General features: G+C 37.3%; 2 protein-coding genes across 3 annotated transcripts in view; one reads left to right on the forward strand and one right to left on the reverse strand.

The window, feature by feature from the left end:
- Positions 1-4,113: 4,113 nt before the first annotated feature.
- Positions 4,114-15,344, reverse strand: vrk1 (VRK serine/threonine kinase 1). Of its 2 annotated transcripts, none has more exons than XM_043263828.1 (13): positions 15,233-15,344; positions 13,423-13,613; positions 13,276-13,331; positions 12,684-12,753; positions 12,015-12,102; positions 11,770-11,878; positions 11,328-11,420; positions 9,141-9,273; positions 8,592-8,712; positions 8,327-8,385; positions 6,588-6,760; positions 4,492-4,585; positions 4,114-4,396 (listed from the first exon to the last, which is right to left on the reverse strand). In XM_043263828.1, the coding sequence occupies exons 2-13, from the start codon at positions 13,586-13,588 to the stop codon at positions 4,278-4,280; spliced, it is 1,281 nt and encodes a 426-aa protein (XP_043119763.1). In that variant the 5' UTR covers positions 13,589-13,613; positions 15,233-15,344; the 3' UTR covers positions 4,114-4,277. The 2 variants fall into 2 exon arrangements, with proteins under 2 accessions (XP_043119763.1, XP_043119762.1); XM_043263827.1 differs by having other exon boundaries at positions 13,423-13,592; positions 15,233-15,326.
- Positions 15,345-16,467: 1,123 nt separating this feature from the next.
- si:dkey-288a3.2 (protein phosphatase 1 regulatory subunit 37) overlaps positions 16,468-18,270 on the forward strand; it is a 35,648-nt gene continuing 33,845 nt past the window's right edge. The window contains exons 1-2 of the mRNA XM_043263223.1: positions 16,468-16,597; positions 17,279-17,376. Coding sequence (XP_043119158.1) covers positions 16,468-16,597; positions 17,279-17,376 — 228 coding nt within the window. The remainder of the gene's footprint in view (positions 16,598-17,278; positions 17,377-18,270) is intronic.

Consider the following 18,270-nt stretch of genomic DNA (forward strand, 5'->3'; position numbering starts at 1 on the left):
GGGCATCCCATAGGCCCTGTGCTAAAGAAAAGATCTCAGCTCTCTGCTGAACCATTGCCTACAGTTACTATAGCAAAACTGACGGTCCAAGACAAAACTACTAAAATGCGCCGAACGTATAAATAGTAAAACCTACATCACTGATCTTCACCGAAGCACTGACAGTATCATAGTAACATTTCCATCAGCACAGCCATTTATCAAGAAAGATAATTGACTCCCTGTTAATAAAATTATGTTCAGTGTCCCATAAATTGCTTAAATAAATACGTTTTGTTTCCTTAAACGACACACCCAGCGTGAAGACCATTAGACAGTGGGACCTAATCGAAGACCCGTAGCTCACGAGCAAGCATCCAGGCGTTTTTTATAAGCAGTGCGATTTTGATACCACAGAGACAACGTTCATGGGCTAACAGGGCGGAACGCAAGTTTGAACATCCTCTTTAGGACCCCTTCAGAGTTCATTAGAACATCAACCGGCACTTCATTAGATATCTTTCAGTGGGCATGAGATACGTGTTCGTGTCACATTAATTAAGACTCCTGCCTCTTCTATTTTCTCACCCATGTCACCAGCAGTTATTGGGTCCGTGCTTGGCACTTATCACTTGTCTGAGACATGGAGAGGTTGAGGGAGTCATCTAAGAGAGTCCTGACGAATGGCACGGACAGTTCGGAGTAAGAGAGCTCGCCTCACGCTGATGAACATGTCTTTTTGATGACCACTAAACCCACTCAACGCCGCTGCCAAGGGTAAATCGAATTAAAGATTGCAATTTGGCCCGCAGACTTGGACTTGGCACTTTCGTTTTGGACAAGTCTTTTGCCTGGAGGATCGACGGCTTACGAGACACAGCTTTTTCAGCGTACAAACAGTAAAAGAACACACCACGTTTGCAGAATCCGGCCCATAATGCGGAAAAGAAACAGAAAAATCTGTTCATTTATTTATTTTTTAGAGTTTCTCCCCTGTTTCCCCCAAAACAGAAATTAAGTGTGTATCTACATTTTATCATGTGTAGTATCACCTTTGAAAATTGCAGGTAGTGGAGTGTTTAACATTCTCTTGTCAAGCATACCCCTGCTGGGACAATAAATGCCTGTCCAGTTTTGCTCACAGCGGCGGCGGCAGATTAGAAACAGCAGGAGGACGGTGTAGTGTGAATACAATACCGATAAGAACGCGCGTCTTAGCCCCATTGCTATGCCTTTCCTCGGTGAATGTGAGAACCTGCTGTTTTCTAATATTTACACACAACTAGAATCGCAAATGTACCATAACTGCATTGAAAGAGCTCTTTCTCTCTCTGCCATGTAAAATCAGTATATTTCTTTTTCCATGTGTGGGTATTTCGGAATGAGGGCACATGGGGACGAGAATAAATACAAACACAATAACAGTGAAATTTATTTCATCTAAAGGAAGAGAGAACGAGAGAGAAGAAAAATAGAGCTGGTGTTGATAAATCAGAGAAAAAAAAAAGAATCTATTCTTTTACACCCCCAAAACACACAAATAAAGATACGAGCCGGACAAATTTATCGGATGCCCTAACAGAAAAGTAATGACCACTACAAAGTAAAAAGTATGAAGTCTGCGATTATAATTAGCTGGGAAACATCATTGACAACTTTTCAATTTTCCATTCTATCACTGCTGCCCACCAACCATCCTCTTCCCTTTTTAAACATACTAACATTTAGCTCTGAATAAAGACAAATAAATACCACTGTATGTTGAAAAATAAAATAAGCATATTGAAATCACTTGCTGCTTAACATTTTTGTAGAATCTGTTATCTATTTTTTTAGGGATCTTTTAATGAAAAGAACAGCATCTACTTGAAAGAACTTTTCTAACAATACAAAAGTCTTAACTTTTACTCAATTTAATGCATTGTTTTTCTAAATAATATAGCAAAATAATCTAACTGACCCTAAACATTTGACATTTTCAATTCTGCCAGTCTATGCAATTTTCCTAATCTTTAAGCATCATTATTTAAAACAGTTTTCATAAATAAACGGTATAAACTTTCTTGCCATTCCCTATCCTGTTTCAAAGTTTCAAGTGTATGCCTAGCCAATAAAAGCCAAAAGTTTCAACCTAAGAGCACAAGTAACCATTAATAACAACCAACCCCCTTCCAAAACGTTGAGGAAAGCAGAGAGCCAGTGAAACCTCTGCATGGAGAAATTATTTTCCAGCGTGCATCCCTCCAGCAAACCCCAATAGCCCAAGACAAACTCTGAGAAACTAAGAGAGTGGATATAAACACAGGTCAATCAATGGCCACAGTCAGGCCCATCAAAGCAGCATGTCCTCCGGTGAGGTACAGGTGGTAATGTTGTGTTTAAGGTTTGCCTCTCCCACCCACCCTCCACCCCCCAGCTGTGCAATCATTATGTACTACTGCCCCCTACTGCGGAGCAATGGCTGTGCGCCCTGAAGGTCAGTGGTGAGGAAGGGGAAGAAAGCACACAGGGGTGCACTTTAGTCCTCACTGTTGGAACAATCGATGCCGGCATCAGCTCAGGGCTCACGCGGCTCCGCTCTGAAAACAAACATTAGGAGAAACATCTTCCTCTTTCACTCTTCTTGCTGGGCCAAAAGAGTCTAACTAGAGTTAACAAGGCAACCCAGGCTCTGGTCTCCCTCAGCAAGGAAACCAGAGAGGGTGAAAGGTGGAGATTGGTCTCAGAGGAGCTCTGAAATGGGCAAATTGGGTATAAAAGCACCAACGATGGTTTGTGTGTACTTTTTTTTTTTTGCTGCATCTGACCTAGAAGAGATGATGACGGACAACTACAATCAGTTTTGTGCCAAAAGAAACATCTAACTTGGGATTTTACAGGGTTAAACTTTCAAATTTGACAGATCAACCTGAAGCATTGATAAATCAAATGTAAAAATTCTGAATCATCTAGGGTTGGGTAAAAAAAGATTCTCCAATTAGGACTGAATTTCATTGGAAAAATCCTGAAATTGGTTCCCAAAAACCATAAAGTATATATTTTACCCTATGCCTATTACTCAGTTGCAGCAAAAAAAACCAAACAAAACAAACTGAACTAAACTAAACAACGACATACATAACTGGTGTAGCCCAATTCAAAACAAATGACTCTTATAAGCATACAAGTTTAAAATTTGCCAGTTTGAATCAATCTGAAAGGCTACATTTTTACAGTGTTCTTCTGATGCTTTATAAGTTATGACAAAGATTGAACAAGATTGTCTGTTTTGCTTACAAATGAAGAAATAACCATTCTAATTGCAATATAACCAAAGAATATGAATACGAATCAAATCAAAACCAGAGCCTGTGAAAGAGAACTGAATCATGTGTTGATACAAAAAATACACATGACTGAGTTTGTTTCTATTACAAGTGCTTTTCCCCCCAAACTCTTGGAAAACCTAACTCTGCTTTTCCAGTCACGACCCTGTATACATGCCATATCTATTATTCATGTATTCTAACCTGTCCTCATCAAATTATTCCTGTCCCCTCAATGTCATATCAATTTTACCGCGATTACAAAGCAAACAATTCAAGATGACATTTGGACCTAAAAATACGCCTGCGAACGCTGTCGGTGCGTTATCAAAACCAGCGATAAAGTTACAATGCATAACAAGTGGTGCAGCCACAACTAACTTTTAATGATAGCTCTTTGAAGCCATTTCCTAGCGGAGAACAGGAAGTTAAGAAAGACTCAAGTGAGAGTGACACAGAAAGTAGGACCCAAGTGCTAGTCTTTTGTCTCCACCTGATCAAATGGCAGCCGAGCGGAAAGGCGCAGAGCCCCCTTCACCAAACGCACGTACCCGGCTCAGTGGCGTCTGCCACACGTTCGCCTGCCTCGATGCAGGTATCAAAGACCAGCTCGCCTCTCCCACAGACGTCGGAGTGCCAGCCGCACGGAGGCTTTCATAGCACAACAACAAGGGGAAAATGTGGCGGGGGAAGAGTCGGGACTCTGAGCTCCTTCAGGGATTTCCTTATCGGGGGCAAAGCAATCCCCCCTGGACCTCATCCGCATAGGCTTGATTATTCAAGGCATTACAAAGGAATGAAAATAACTCACAACTCAAAGCCACTGTCGTTTTTTTTTTTTTTTTTTACCCTTATTTATTATCATTTCACTGCGAGAGAGTGTGCCCAACACCCTGCTAAAGTTTAAGAAAATGCAACCACAGAGAACAAATACAGACCAGACAATTTAAAAGATACAAAAAGGAAACAACTTGAACTCGAGTGCGAAGAGGATTAAGAGTTCTTCTTAGTCCTTCCTCTGCTTTTCTTCACCGCTGGCTCAGATGAGGCCTGAGCTTCTTTCTTCGCTGGACGCTTTGCAGGACTTGCCGTCTTTTTAGGCCTGCTCACATCTAAACAGGTTACATATTTTGTTTAAAATGTTAACCAAACCCAAAGTTACTGATATTGGTAATATGTGAACAGGTCAGACTATAATCTGACTTACTCTTTTTCGGAGGAGCTCGTCTTTTCTTTGCAGGGGTGCCTTCGGTTTCATCAGCAGACTGGCCTTTTTCCTCTACCTTCTTTCGCTTGGGAGTCTTCCAATCAAACATAAAGACACAAACAAGTGGATGGAAAAGATGGAAGAGCAGTGGTCAATTCACTTGCCTAGAGCAACCTTGGAGGAAGTTGAAATTAAATATTAAGCAGGGACCTTTTCCTCAGTATACACATGGAAACTATTACGTGTGCCTTGAGAATTGTGAACGTTTGAGAAAACATAATTACAATTTAGCTATCCAGTAAATCAGGCAAGAACAAATAAAATAATTTGAATGTCAAACGCAATACATGTACACTACCGTTTAAGAGTTTGGGGTCAGGATGCAATTTTTTTCTTTTTTTGGAAAAAAAGAAATAGTAGTTTTATTTAGCAAGGATGCATGTTAACTGATCAAAAATTAAATGTTTCTTGAGAACCAAATCAGCATCAGGATCATGTGTTCATCATCAGTTGTAAATAAAGCGGCATATTGGTTATATTCTATATACAGTGCAGTAATATTGTGCATTGTTTATATGATATATATATATATGCGCATATAAACAATGCACTGTACCTTATATGTAATGTATATATTCTTCATGAAAAAATCTTACCAACCCCAACCAATTTTTACACAGGAAATGACCAGTTCTGGGATTTTAATGTTGGGAATTTTTCTCAGAATTCCAAACAATAAAGTTTAAAATAAAGTTTGAACATTTATTTGAACAATTTCAAATCAAAAATCCTTGTTTTTTTCCTCCTCAAATGAAAATTCTAGCATAGAAGCTCAAGTCCTCAATTCAAGGAAATCGTACTAACCGAACCAGGGGTTATGAAGAAGATGCACTTAACGACAGCAATCAAATTCTCCCTTTTCTTCACTCAGACTGCATAATGAATGCTCGCCCCTCTCTCGGACTTGAACTATCATCCTTACTAGCCCCCCCCACACCCCCTCACATTTCCCTTCCATTTTGCCAATTGCTGCCTCATGATTACCATCCAGACCCTGCTGAGCTGAACAGATTGGCTCGATAATTACATACAATAACGGCAGTGGGCAGGTAACCCTCAGCTGGCATGGGCCAGCTCCCTGGTGGCACCTTCCATATGCAAACTGCATTGTGGGAAGCGAGGAGAGTCCGTCCCCTCCCCTGTCGTAAGTGCGGCTCGCTGATTGCCGGCCCGCACCGACTCCAAGGTTACCGTGTCAGCAAATTTGTGATACATTAGCAGGGAATAAACACAGGCACTCAGGACCTGTCTGTGGGAGGAAGAGGAGGGGCCATTGGGATAAACACCCGGGCGCTGGAGAGAACCTGAGATGCAGACGGCTTTGTTGCCAAGAGCTCTTTGTGCCGGACCCCATGAATGAAGCCACAGTCTTATCGTTTTTCCCAAAGTATATGCCATCAAGGGCATCTTTGCGGGCTCAGGCGGTTTGTTTTACATGAAATACACAAAAAAGAAACACCACGGCTGCAGAATTCACTTTAAAAGATCATTTAACTTGAAACCCAGACAAAACAAATCAGTGATTAATAACCTCTTTTTTCCAGAGGAGTGAGATCTCATACCAGCTGACACCTTGAGGATGTCGGCTGCAATATAGGATAAGAAACTAAAAGACAAATGACATTCCACCATTAGAAAAGCAGAGAGAAATACTGAAAATAAATACCCAATTCATAACTGTATTAGCATCAGCACACTTTGAGGTAAAATGAGGGCACGTCTGTGTGTCCACTGTAAGAAAGAATCCAAATAAGCTCCAGAAACGTTTGTTAAAAGCATCACAAGTTAATCGTATTTGAAAATCAATGCACTCGACAGCATTTCCTACTAACCCGAGCAATTAGTCTTGGATCGTGTGTGGGCATTTTCAAATTTGAATCTGCTTTCAACAGGTAAACAAATTATAGGATGTTGAAATGGGCTCGTTTTTAAATGGCGGGCTTCAAAAAGGGACTGTCGCAGCATTTTCAATGTGCCATGAATGAGGGAGTGTGACAGAGGTCGGGTTTTGATGTTCTACTGAAGGTGGTTCTCACCTTGACGGAGGGCAGGCCTGCGCCATTGGTTGACACGCCGAAGTCCAGCTTTTTGTCATCAGTCGCCCCTATGGTCTTCAGGCCTTGCTGCAAAATTCCTCGCAATTTTGAGTAATCTGGCTTGTCTGTGTATCCGAGAGCCTTGACCTCTTGCATGAACTTCTTCATTTCCTCTAGAAATTAAAAACGACATTAAGCACAACAATTTAATCTTAATGCGGATGGATTTATTTTTCAGACTTAGCAATAATGCTGCACACTGTTAAGGACACTTCTGGGTCAATAAACAAACAAAGAGCATTTGTGTGTGCAATTAAGCGAAAGAAAGTTACTTGGCCCTCTGTCTCCAAGTTCATCTCAAACGAACATGCAGAAGTCCAATGTTAATAAGGTGCATGTGCACGTATGTTTGTGCGTTTAGCGTTGCGCAAGTAAGACAGAACAGTCCCTGTAGGGCAGTCTCTTTACAGCAAGCGCTCACACTTTAACCTTCAGGCTAAGTTTAGAGGAGAGGGGTTGACATTTGTCACTTTGTTCCTTATACTTCTCCACTCACAAACTGTTGTTTACTGTCGACTGCTAAAATAGTCACACCAAACAGAATTAGTCGTGATGGCCGTGCTAACAGTGCCGCCTCCCATCACCTCGGTGTTGTGATGCGGCGTGTACGCACAAGACAACAGCCTGAGGAGGGATCTCGCCGTCTGCCGCGCGGCTGTCACAGGGCTTAAGAACTGCCATCACATCAGCGACTGAGCAAAGGGAGCCAATGACATCTTTGATTTTTAAACGACACAAAGAAAGAACACCCTAAAGTTCTGCAAAAGTGCAGACTGCCACACTACTGACTGCAAAACTCGACAACGCAGAGGTCGACAACAGAGAAGGGTGAAAAACAAGTTTGTTTAAAAACTTCATCTTTTATTCATTTTATTGTTTTGTGGTCGAGCTGGCTACCTGTGTTGTTTATCGTGTGTGTGTATATACATACATGCATACATACACACACACGGGTCCAAAAAGACATTACTTTGAAAATAAAAAGGTAAAACAAATTATTCCGAAACATTTTTATAGTAATATAACAACTTTTAATAATTTTAGATAATATTATCTGACTATTTCTAGGTAAATTTGTGACACTGATAATATTTATTGATAAGTGCATTTATATTATTTCCTCTAATTAATGAGGAAGCAGTATCTGTGGTCAGAGCCACTTTTCGTCGCACCATAATAGACACGTTATTTACACTTTTTTTGTATTTGCTATACATTTTAGAAAACAAATAAATATATATATATATATATATATATATATATATATATATATATAGCATAAAGCAGTCATGTATAAAGAAAGTGCGAGAAGTTGCTGGGAATTAGCATAGAGCTGATACATTAGCTCTAATTAAGACTAAATCACCAGGTCCGCACTCATTATCAAGAGAAGAGGCCCTCGTGCTCTTGTTTGCGCATCACAGCTCAAAAGTGCGTCACTCCAATTACTGCTTGGCAGACAAACAAAAATTAATACTGCAGAATTCACAGGTGCTTCTGCGGTCGCGACACGGTTAAACAAGTATGCTTCAACCGCATTTAGCTGTAAGAAATTTCCTTAAGATTTAAGACTATTAACCTAACGCATTACACATAACAAGTGATATTTTACAAGCAAAGTGCATTCACCTTTTTAATATATGAAAGCCTGAACTTAACATTGCTCAGTTTTGCCTCACCTGGTATGTTTTCTGAAGAGAAACAGCTTTTCAAGAACTCATCAATATTGTCTCTACACCTGAGGAAAAGGATATTTAAAAATGGATCAAACTAAATCAAAATCTTAAACACATAATTATAATTAGAATTCATTAAATCTAATCCATCATTATCTGTATAAAGAAAATTGCTGTAAGGAAATTTGTGGAAAAAAAATTATTAGTGATACTGCAAAGAGTTATATTAGTTATTCATTATCCAAAAGCAAAAAAAATTAAAGGTCACCTGAGTTTGGAGTCTCTGACATACAGAGGATCCTGAAGTTTGTCCTCCCAGGGCAGACGGCCACAGAGCCACTGGATCATGCAGTAGCCCATAATTTCCAGGTCTCCTCTTCTCGAAGGAGCTGAAATGTAATATACATATATCAGAGGCTATTGTAAAGGGTAGCCCACCTTTGTAGTATTCAAATGTAAGATCATATTACATCAATGTTTAAAAATAGGATTTTTCTTCCAAAATTTGGTAACACTTTATTTTGATGGGCCCTTATGAACATTCTGCTGACAAAAGTAATGTCAACTAACTTTCATTAGAGTCTAAGTAGACTGTCTGATTATCTGCTAAATCTTTATTGTGATGATCTACCAACAGATATTCTAGTGACTATAGGTAACTTTTCAAGAACATGTCAGCTTATTCCAACCCAAACCCTACCGTTCTACTAATACTCTAACACTCTAATGAAAGTTAGTTGACATGTAGGTGCAAAGTTACAAAATCGTAGACTTAAAGTATAAACACTGAGAGTGACCAATAGAACTGATTTCTTACAGACTCCTTTGTGCGCATCAATACTAGTAAACTCAATGGTCCCGTCATGACACCTCTTTGGGTCTTCTTTGTACTCTTTTGGAACTCCTTCTGGAGAATATCTGTAGGCCAATCCATAATCCACCAAATACACCTGTGTTAAAAAAAAAAAAAAAAAAAAAAAAAAGTGTTACAATCAAATGCTTATTATTCAACAAAAAAAATGTAAAGCACTGCTAAAACAATTACAGGAAAAAAACTGAAAAATTATTATGGATATAACACCAAGTATAATAAAGTCTACTATAAACTGAAGATTACTACAAATAAATCCCATCTGAAGCTGCAAACAGTCTGATTGCCAATTAGCAGTATGTGTCGCTTATAAAAGAGATCTGACAATTAGCACTTTGTTTTCAAAGCAACAGGAAGCAGTTAACAAGAGTTCCAAAGATACCAAAACAGACAGTGCACAAATTGCAGGTGCACCTATTACCTTCCCAAAAAGTGCAAAATTATTTGATGTGTCCAGGTAGAGTGTCTCAGAAATAACTGCATACGCCAATTTGCAACAGTAAAGATTAACAGCTCACCTACAGTGACAAACATCACAAAGTTTTCAAAAAACTATTTTAACTAACTTTTGTCACGAGGTCTTCAAAACTGGGGCTGTTCATTAGAAACCACCAGCATCAACAACCCAAAATAATATATAGAACACAAAACTGTCCTCCCTACTGTCTTAAAATATAAAACATGCTTAATATTCGAACAGAAACAAATTCATCCAAATTCAAGTGATTACAGAATAAACATCTGACTTGCTAAACAGCATGAAACAATTACTTTGAGTTATCATCTAGAAACCACTTGGATGAACTTGAGTTTGCTCTCTGTAAGATTTGCCTGATTTAAACTGCTAACTTTAGTTTGAGTTTAAAATTAAATCTTTTGGAATAATATATTCACATTCTGTTCAGAATTCAGCATTTAGTCTAGCCCATTGTTTTTTAAAAAAGAAATTTATAAAATGCGAAATCTACAGTAAACCCTCCATGTCCGTGTTTCGGCATGCTGTTGTAAGCAATGGTGGGAGTTCTTTCTCTGTCTCTTGCTCTCTCACTGTCATTATAGCACGTAAAAAGTTCACCACAATTTCATAAACCTAGCATTATGATGAGAACTTTATAGAATGTGAGATCTATAGTAAAATCCGTTCTTACTTGTGTTTCGGTGCGTTGTTAAAAGCCCATCACGACGGGAGCTCTTACTCTCTCTCTCACTATAGCACGTAACTAGCATATGATCCACTTGTGCAGATACAACTTGTAATGTTACATTTATGTTGCGCATCTAAGTTATCTGATTAATATAATAGGAAGTGTCATAGAACGGGTTTTAGTTTATTGGCATAAAGTCAGCTTCACCTCAGGCTTCACTTTAGATGCTTTTTTTAATAACATTGCTGCATCATAATCATAATGTGACAACTAATCATGTGTTCATGTTTTCATAGACATGTAACATTTTTATTTTTAACATTCATTTTCATAATAGTTTGAAGATATTTCCATCATCTCGATCACGGCCATGCCCCGTCCCCTCTACTAATCGTTTTTGAAATCTAGCGATGATCGAAATAAGAAATTGCCAAAAATATTCCATCCCTAATTACTCCTTTAAGCATTTCTGTAATTTAGTCAACACCCCATGCATTTTATACACAGATTTAGAGAAAAAAAAAAAAAAACACCCTTGCAATTTCAAAAAAGGATGCTCAGAGTCACCAAGTAAGCAGCGACTAATCCCAAGAGGCCGAGTTTTAAATTGTGACTTTAAAAATAGCAGCTTAATAATACACCACTGATACATTATTAATCTTCAAATTAAATATTTGCCCCTGCCCAGCCCCCAAACCTTATTTGCTAGAGACAGCTTCAATACTGTCTCTAATCTCTCCAGTTTATGAGCCGCATTAAAGGCTTAAATTGTTTTGCTTTTTTCTCCACCCAAATCTCATTAACAGATGGAAAAAAAAATAAGACAAGTAGTTTCTTACATTGCAAATCACTGGTACTCCAATTAAAAGAAGCAGGAGCTCTGTATAGTCCTGCAGTCTACACACACAGCCTTCTGCAGCTCTACAGTTAGAGCCGTACAGCCATGGCAACAGAGATCTGTTAAACATGTGGAAGGCTTGAAACAAACCTGATTGGGGTTGGTGTAGGACAGAAGGAGGTTGGAGGCTTTGATGTCTGCATGCACATATTCATGGTCATGGATGTACTCCAGAATGTCAAGCTAGAGAGATGAAAGATATGTTAGAATATGAGATTTTATAATAATACAGGAATATAAGATTTTCTTCCACTGCCTGCAACTGCCACAACAGTCATTGGAAAGATTCTATACATGTGTAAAAGAGCTAAAAAAAAAAAATATTTGTATTTACACATTGAATAATTATTAGTATTTTTTTCTCAGTAAGAGTGGCTTCCCATATTGCTCAATTTATTTTAGAAAGCCCATCTATTAGAACACATTTTGATCGAGAAATAAATAAATAATTTTTTTTAAATAATAATATTAACTTGATCCCCCATTCAATTTTCAGCCCAGATTGGTACTTTCAAAATTTGGAGAAACCTACAAGTCTGAGTCCCAGCTGAAGAACCACCTTCCTTGGAAATTTCTTTTCATTTCCCTCAAACTTCTTTTGTAGGTCTGTTCCAAACCGATCCATGACCATAAATCTGTACCTGTCACGAAGATTTAGGTTAAATCATCGTACTTTAAATGGGCTTGTTGCATGTTCAAAAGATCATAAATAGACAAAAAAAACTTTTGAAAAGGTGCATTGTTATACTTTATTATACTTTTGCATTATCATCCTACCTCTTACCACCTTTCTCATGAAAACCAGAGCCCCAATATTTTGGAACTCCCAGATAGTCCATTTTTCTTGACCTCATCCAAGCCCCAACTGAATAAACATAAAACATTCTATCACAAACAGGATTGACAGCATATTAACTATTTCACTTCAAACTGAAATCAAGAAATACTACAGCGTGCTAAATCAGTTATAAAATGACTAAGCGAGCTTATCACAATAACTGTTAAATGCAATCAAATGATCAATTCATAATTGAAGTGGGTAAATCATTCAAAACTTTTATTCTTTAAACTTGTTGATGCTCAAAGTAATATAAGAGTATTCCTCAAGGACCAAACTGCAAGCGTGCCGCAAGGTAATCTGCTGGTGGGACAAATATTTACCAACATTACAATATTCCAATGAATAAAACATGAGCATCCCTTAGTAATATAGCAGTTAATTGTCAAGGGAGACTGACATTTGGATTGTTATTAAATAAAGCGCAATGCTGTGGCCTTGGGGCAGCCATAAGAGCCACCAAAGGCAGAGAGTTGTGGTTTGTCTGTCTCCATAAGGCCCTCAATGGTGAGCTCAGAACTTTCTTTAATTAAAAGTGTTGCTCTTCGACTTTTTTCAGTCTGGCTCGGCATGCATATTAGGGTGTGTTTGCTGTCACAAGGGCATACTTAGATCGGGTTTGGCAGCTCGCATGTAGAACTTCAGTTCAGAGAAGAGAGGGCCGTTGTCACTGGGCTCCTGCAAGACACAGTAAAAAATAATCACCAAAAATAACTGACATTTAGAATAAAATATAAAAACATGAACCTATGCGCATTTTAAAAAAACCCCAGCAGAGGTAAATATATATTCATTATCACACTTCCAAGCAATGTCATTTTACCAAAGCACTATGTGTGTTTATTTAATTTGCTTGTAAAATGTAAAAATTCGTTGCTAGGGTATCGCTAGACGGTTGCTTACTAGCCCAGATCTCTTTTACAGTCTTCAATGCAAGTCATACTCTTTCACCCAAGTTATTATATATCAGATAATAATAAGTTTTATTGCTTTGTTTACTTAAGATAATAATAAAATTCATTAAGGTAAAGAAAATAATTCCTTGAAGTTTATACAATTTTTTTTTTTACATTTGATTATAGTTCTAGTTAAGGTCACAGAAATGCCTTTCATTGACTGACATTACATTGCTGATCACCCAAACATCAGGCGTTCAAAGAGATCTAGACATATCTGCCGAAAGCAATAAAAGTCCCTCACCACTTTAATGACGTAAGATGCATCAGCGCCAACAGATCCCGAAGAGTCTTCATTTGCTAAAAGATGTATGACAAATTCACATTTGAGCAACTGATAAATAAAACAAAGCATTGGAGCATCGGTTTCCCAGTTTTTTTACAATCTTACCGAGATACAGCAGGCCAAAACCTCCCTGCCCCGCGGCTGACCCAAGCTTCCATTTTTTCTTTGCATTATCCGTCAGAACTTCTCCAGGTGGGAATTCTTCAGCCAGTTTCCTCTTGGCTGGAGCTCTTGCTTTCTTCGCACCATCTGCCTTGGACTTTGGTGGCATTTTACTGAATAATTAAAAATGTTCTCTATCAAACAAAAGAAACAAGTTCCATTACAACTGAACTAAATTGGGGACCTTTAGGAATAATACAGATTTTATGACTTTATTTTTATGACATTATCTACGACAAATATATTAGCAACATTAGTACATAAAGATGAGTGAAAAAATTATTTAAACTGTCTTAATGTTAGCATGTATTTTTACATGACCTTTTACATTTTTTATGCCTTGACTAGGGATTTTTCAGGTCAACTAGTAGCTGCTCATTTTAAGCATTAGTAGATTAATCGCACGTTTATTAATTAACCGTTATTATTAACTTTTAATTGCCTTTACCCTCATAAGTGCTCAAGCACACAAAGTAATGATTATGAAGGTGTCAGTGAAAAAATGTAAAGTGTCTGCATTAACATTTTAATCAACAAGTGCTTTCTTTGTTCTCGGTTTAAGAGATAAAGTCAGCTACACTTATCTCTGCGGTAGCTACGCGCCTGTATGCATGTTTCATACGCATTACATAATCTCAGATTATTTGTTTTCAATTTGAATTGGTTCATTTGAAAGTGCACACTTCGCTCTCTACAGATATATTTTTATATGTCTTTAGGGCAAAGATATACACTGTGTGTCACGCTCAAACGCATTCTTGCTTTCATTATTTAACAAAAGCACAATTAGCTTTTTATTTTGTAAATGCACACAAGTAAACGTAGAGTCCCTACATATTAATATGTGTACACGAATGTGTGTTATTCTTATCTGTATGACCCAAAATGACCGGTATTTTAAAAACAGTTGAGCGCACTGGTACATTCATCTGTCCTGCAGTGAGCGTGATGCTCTTCACAATTAGGGGGCAGCCCTAGTTTTTATTTATTTCAATATTTTATGTCTTAAGCAGCCCTGGAAATCACATTTTTGAAAATCTCTGCTATGTATAGATTTTCTCAGAAAATCTGTCAGGTCCACACATTTGATTACATTATTTTAGTGATCAATTAAACAGTGCAAAACATAAGTTCCTCCTTATCTGGTATGGGACAAAAAAAATCAGGTGGAAAGAACATAATTCAAGTTTAATGTGGCTTTACACTTCATGTTTTCTTAGGTCATTAATACTAGGAAACGTTAATACTAGGGTGTGTCATAAAAGTCTTTAAAACTGTCTTGCAAGGTAAGCGTTTGGCCTTTATTTCCTTACTGTTGACAAAAAATTAGATACATTGAAAACTTTCAGCATCACAGATGTATTAGCATTTAAATATTAACGTTACAACTGATGACAAACTCCGTGATGACATTTCTGAAATGTGCATCCTTCCAATTATGCTTTTTGTTTCACTTTTACAACAGACTCCTAAGAGCTGCGGTTTCAGCTCGGTCATGTGATACAAGCTTTTATGAGTGATAAAACACGCGGTAAATGTCACAAGTGTTATCTTTGAGAGTAGCACTGGGTTGCTGATATTGTATTTGAGGGGGAAACTGTAAAATTCCGCTTAACTATTTCAACTTGTTATGCTAGCACGGTTAGCTACCATATCATGGCTTTTTATCACAACAGAGCCAATGACATTTCCTCATAATCTGTTACTAAATGCATTATGCTTTATCAAAGCAGACGGAGAACGTTCTACTAACCTTTCGTGGGTGAGTGGCGAGTTGTAACAGCTCTTCCTCTCCAAAGTTCCCGCAAAACTGCTCATCAGAGTGAGGCTCAGCGAACGCTATTGGTTAGAATGATGGCGGCGTGGTTCCTGGTTTTGCAATGCCTGATGGGATATGTAGTTTTATACTGTTTTTTAAATTAGATAAACATTTACAACGGTTTTGTTATATAATAAAAAAGACTAATTGGAAAAAAAGCTAGAAAAGAGCATTTATAAACACTTGATAACTAGTAAATGCATAGGAGTAATTTATTATACATTTAGTAAATGTGTGTCTTTTCCCCCTTCTGAATTGGTGACTGTATTACATTGTCTTAGGTTAAACTATGGTTTCAGAGGTGAACTAAAAATAAGTATCAATTTGACAGTATTTCTCATTAGATTTTTATAATATTACTAGTTGGTAGAGAAAATAAAAAAAAAAAAACAGTCTACTACTATACAGATTTTATACATTATAGGTGCATATATTAATGGTAGATATATAATGTAAATTTAGATCTGGTCCTTGTCTCTCATCAACAGTAGCCTATTATTTTTTATAGATTCATTAATTTTGTTAAAACAGGATACATTGTAGATTCATTTTAATCATTAACCACAATGCATAGCAGTGCAAAATGGTAAATAAAGATAAAATACATGTAAACAATCAATAACTTATGGGCAAATCTCTCATATTAAGTAGCCTGCACAATATATTGTGTCCTATTTTTACAGATTTTTCAGAGTACTGCTATACATTTAATGTGAGGTATATTTACAACAGTAAGTAGCCCTCAAAAAATATTTTAGGCTCTGTTTCCCCATGTGCATATTTGATGTTGACTTATATAGAGCTGTACTAGCGTTGAGAGGCACATAGTTTATGAATAATTGACTATGTGGTATCCTGTAACTGTTTTGTAGAAGTGCTATGCTGCGAGTTTAAGTTTCCTTTTGCCTAGTGACTATTAGGCTACAGAATAACAACACAACACAATTCACAGAAGCAGATTTTGGAGGACATTTCATGGTTTGTTTCCTGCAGTAATGAGGGACAGATAATGTGTCCAGAGATGTTATTATATGTGAAGGATTTTATAGTTCAGAGGGCTGACGTCTGAGCTAATGGGATGTCTGACATAGAAGAGTACGACATCAGAGCTACGTATTGACGGAAATTTTGATTAATCAACTTTGTGGGACATCACTCTTAGCAGAAGAATGATAGGGCACTCAGAGGAAGAGGCAACATCTCAGTCCACGAAGGAGGGCAGAGAAAAACGTGTATCATTTCCCCCAGATGAGCAGATGGTGTCTGACTTTGTGGAGAGAAAGGCAGAACTTCAAGAGGGTGAGACGGTGTTGATGTTATGCAGACGGCCTCTTCAGATCAGCTGCGCCTGTGTTTATTCATGTAACATCATTTGTCACAAAAGCTACATTGATTGCTGTGTGAGACACGGTCAGTTTGGGGTCAAAAGGATTTTTTTCTTGTCTGTAAGAAATCCCTTTTGATCACCAATCCTGCATTTATTTGGTTAAAATACATTTCAATTATATTATGAAACGATCAGTGATGTTATGAAATTATTTAATATCTAATCTTAACCTTTAATCCGTTTTCAGCATTAATATAATTTAAAATGTAATTTATTTGTAATGTTATTCAGGTGATGTCAAAGCTGAATGCTTTAGCATCTATTGGTCGTGACAGTCATTACTAATATAGTGTTTATTATTATTAGTTTATTATATTGTGTGACAATTTATTGACTTTAATTGTCAATTTTGAACAATTAAATGCATCCTTGATGAAGAAAAGTATTATTTAAATTTTTAATGAATCATACTTAATATAAATTAAGGAAAATATACAACAAAATAGTTTAATGTGAATAAAAAAAAAACTCATATACTGTATGTCAGGTAGCTAATTTATTTCTATCTTTCTTTCTTTTTTATATAATGGAATGTAAATGGAATATTCTTGATGTGGCTCTAATATGTGGGTTTAACATTTGTTCTGTTGTAGCTGACAGTCTCACTTTGACAGATATAATTCTGGCCTACAAGCAGAGCTGTGAAAAGCACCATGTGAAACCAAACCCAAAGGCTCTTGATCAATTAAAGGTACAGTGGAGTGTGCGCATTAATACACACAACACTTCTCACGCTTTGATTTCCTGCTAATATTAGGTTATTTGTGCAGAAGATTTGGTTTGAAATAGCTATGTGTAATGAACATTATTTGGTGAAAATAACTTTGAAATTAAAGAAAGAAAGAGGATGAAAAGAAAAATAAACACATTTTAATCCCTCTTAGGGAGCAGGTTAATTAGCCAACCACGTTTTATTGAACTAAAAAAGCAAGACAATAACAAACAGGTAAATGAAAGGAAATGAGAAGCACACACACAAATACACACACTCACACGTGAGCATGCATGCATAATTCAAGCCCCGCACTTATTTTACTTTGACCAGCAACGTTAAGAGCATTGGTTTCTCTTCTGCATAAATTTACGATTAGATCAAGGAGAATTATTTGTGGAAAATTAGGACTTAGCAGTGCTTACATTAAACACACTCTCGGCATTATCTCCACGCTGCTAATGAACCCCACTGCATTTGAAAGGAATGTAGGTGGTCCCCCTAAAAGGGTGAAATATGTATGGTTAAGCAGAAGCTAAAAGGAAGGATATTTAGTTGAGCACTGCGTGTGAATTTCTAATAAGAGAATGCTAAATGAAATTTGCTGCTTAAAGAGCATATTTATCAAATTAGGTGTTTTTTTTTTTTCCAGGCAGGATCGTCCCTAGAGGATGACTGCTGAAAACTATTTAAAGCTTTTATTGCACCCGTGGGCTTTCTCTTTTCTTTGATTTTTTTAAAAGTGGGTAAAACAGTATTGCTTTTGGTTACATCTTCACACAAGTGGTAAACAAACAAAAGGCCTGTATAAAGGACCCCGGGCCCCCTTAGTTCAACACTAGCTAAACGCTTAAAGGAATAGCTCACCCGAAA

Source organism: Puntigrus tetrazona, chromosome 17, assembly GCF_018831695.1.
Source record: "Puntigrus tetrazona isolate hp1 chromosome 17, ASM1883169v1, whole genome shotgun sequence".
NCBI classification, from domain to species: Eukaryota; Metazoa; Chordata; class Actinopteri; order Cypriniformes; family Cyprinidae; genus Puntigrus; species Puntigrus tetrazona.

Bases quoted from the DNA above. Each gene is read 5' to 3' on its own strand.
- vrk1 (XM_043263827.1), bottom strand. From the start codon at position 15,297: ATGAGCAGTTTTGCGGGAACTTTGGAGAGGAAGAGCTGTTACAACTCG. The intron at 12,754-13,275 runs GTGAGGGACTTT...TGTGTCTTGCAG, and splicing joins CATCTTACGTCATTAAAGTG to GAGCCCAGTGACAACGGCCC. The intron at 8,386-8,591 runs GTGACCTTTAAT...CCTTTTCCTCAG, and splicing joins GTCAGAGACTCCAAACTCAG to GTGTAGAGACAATATTGATG.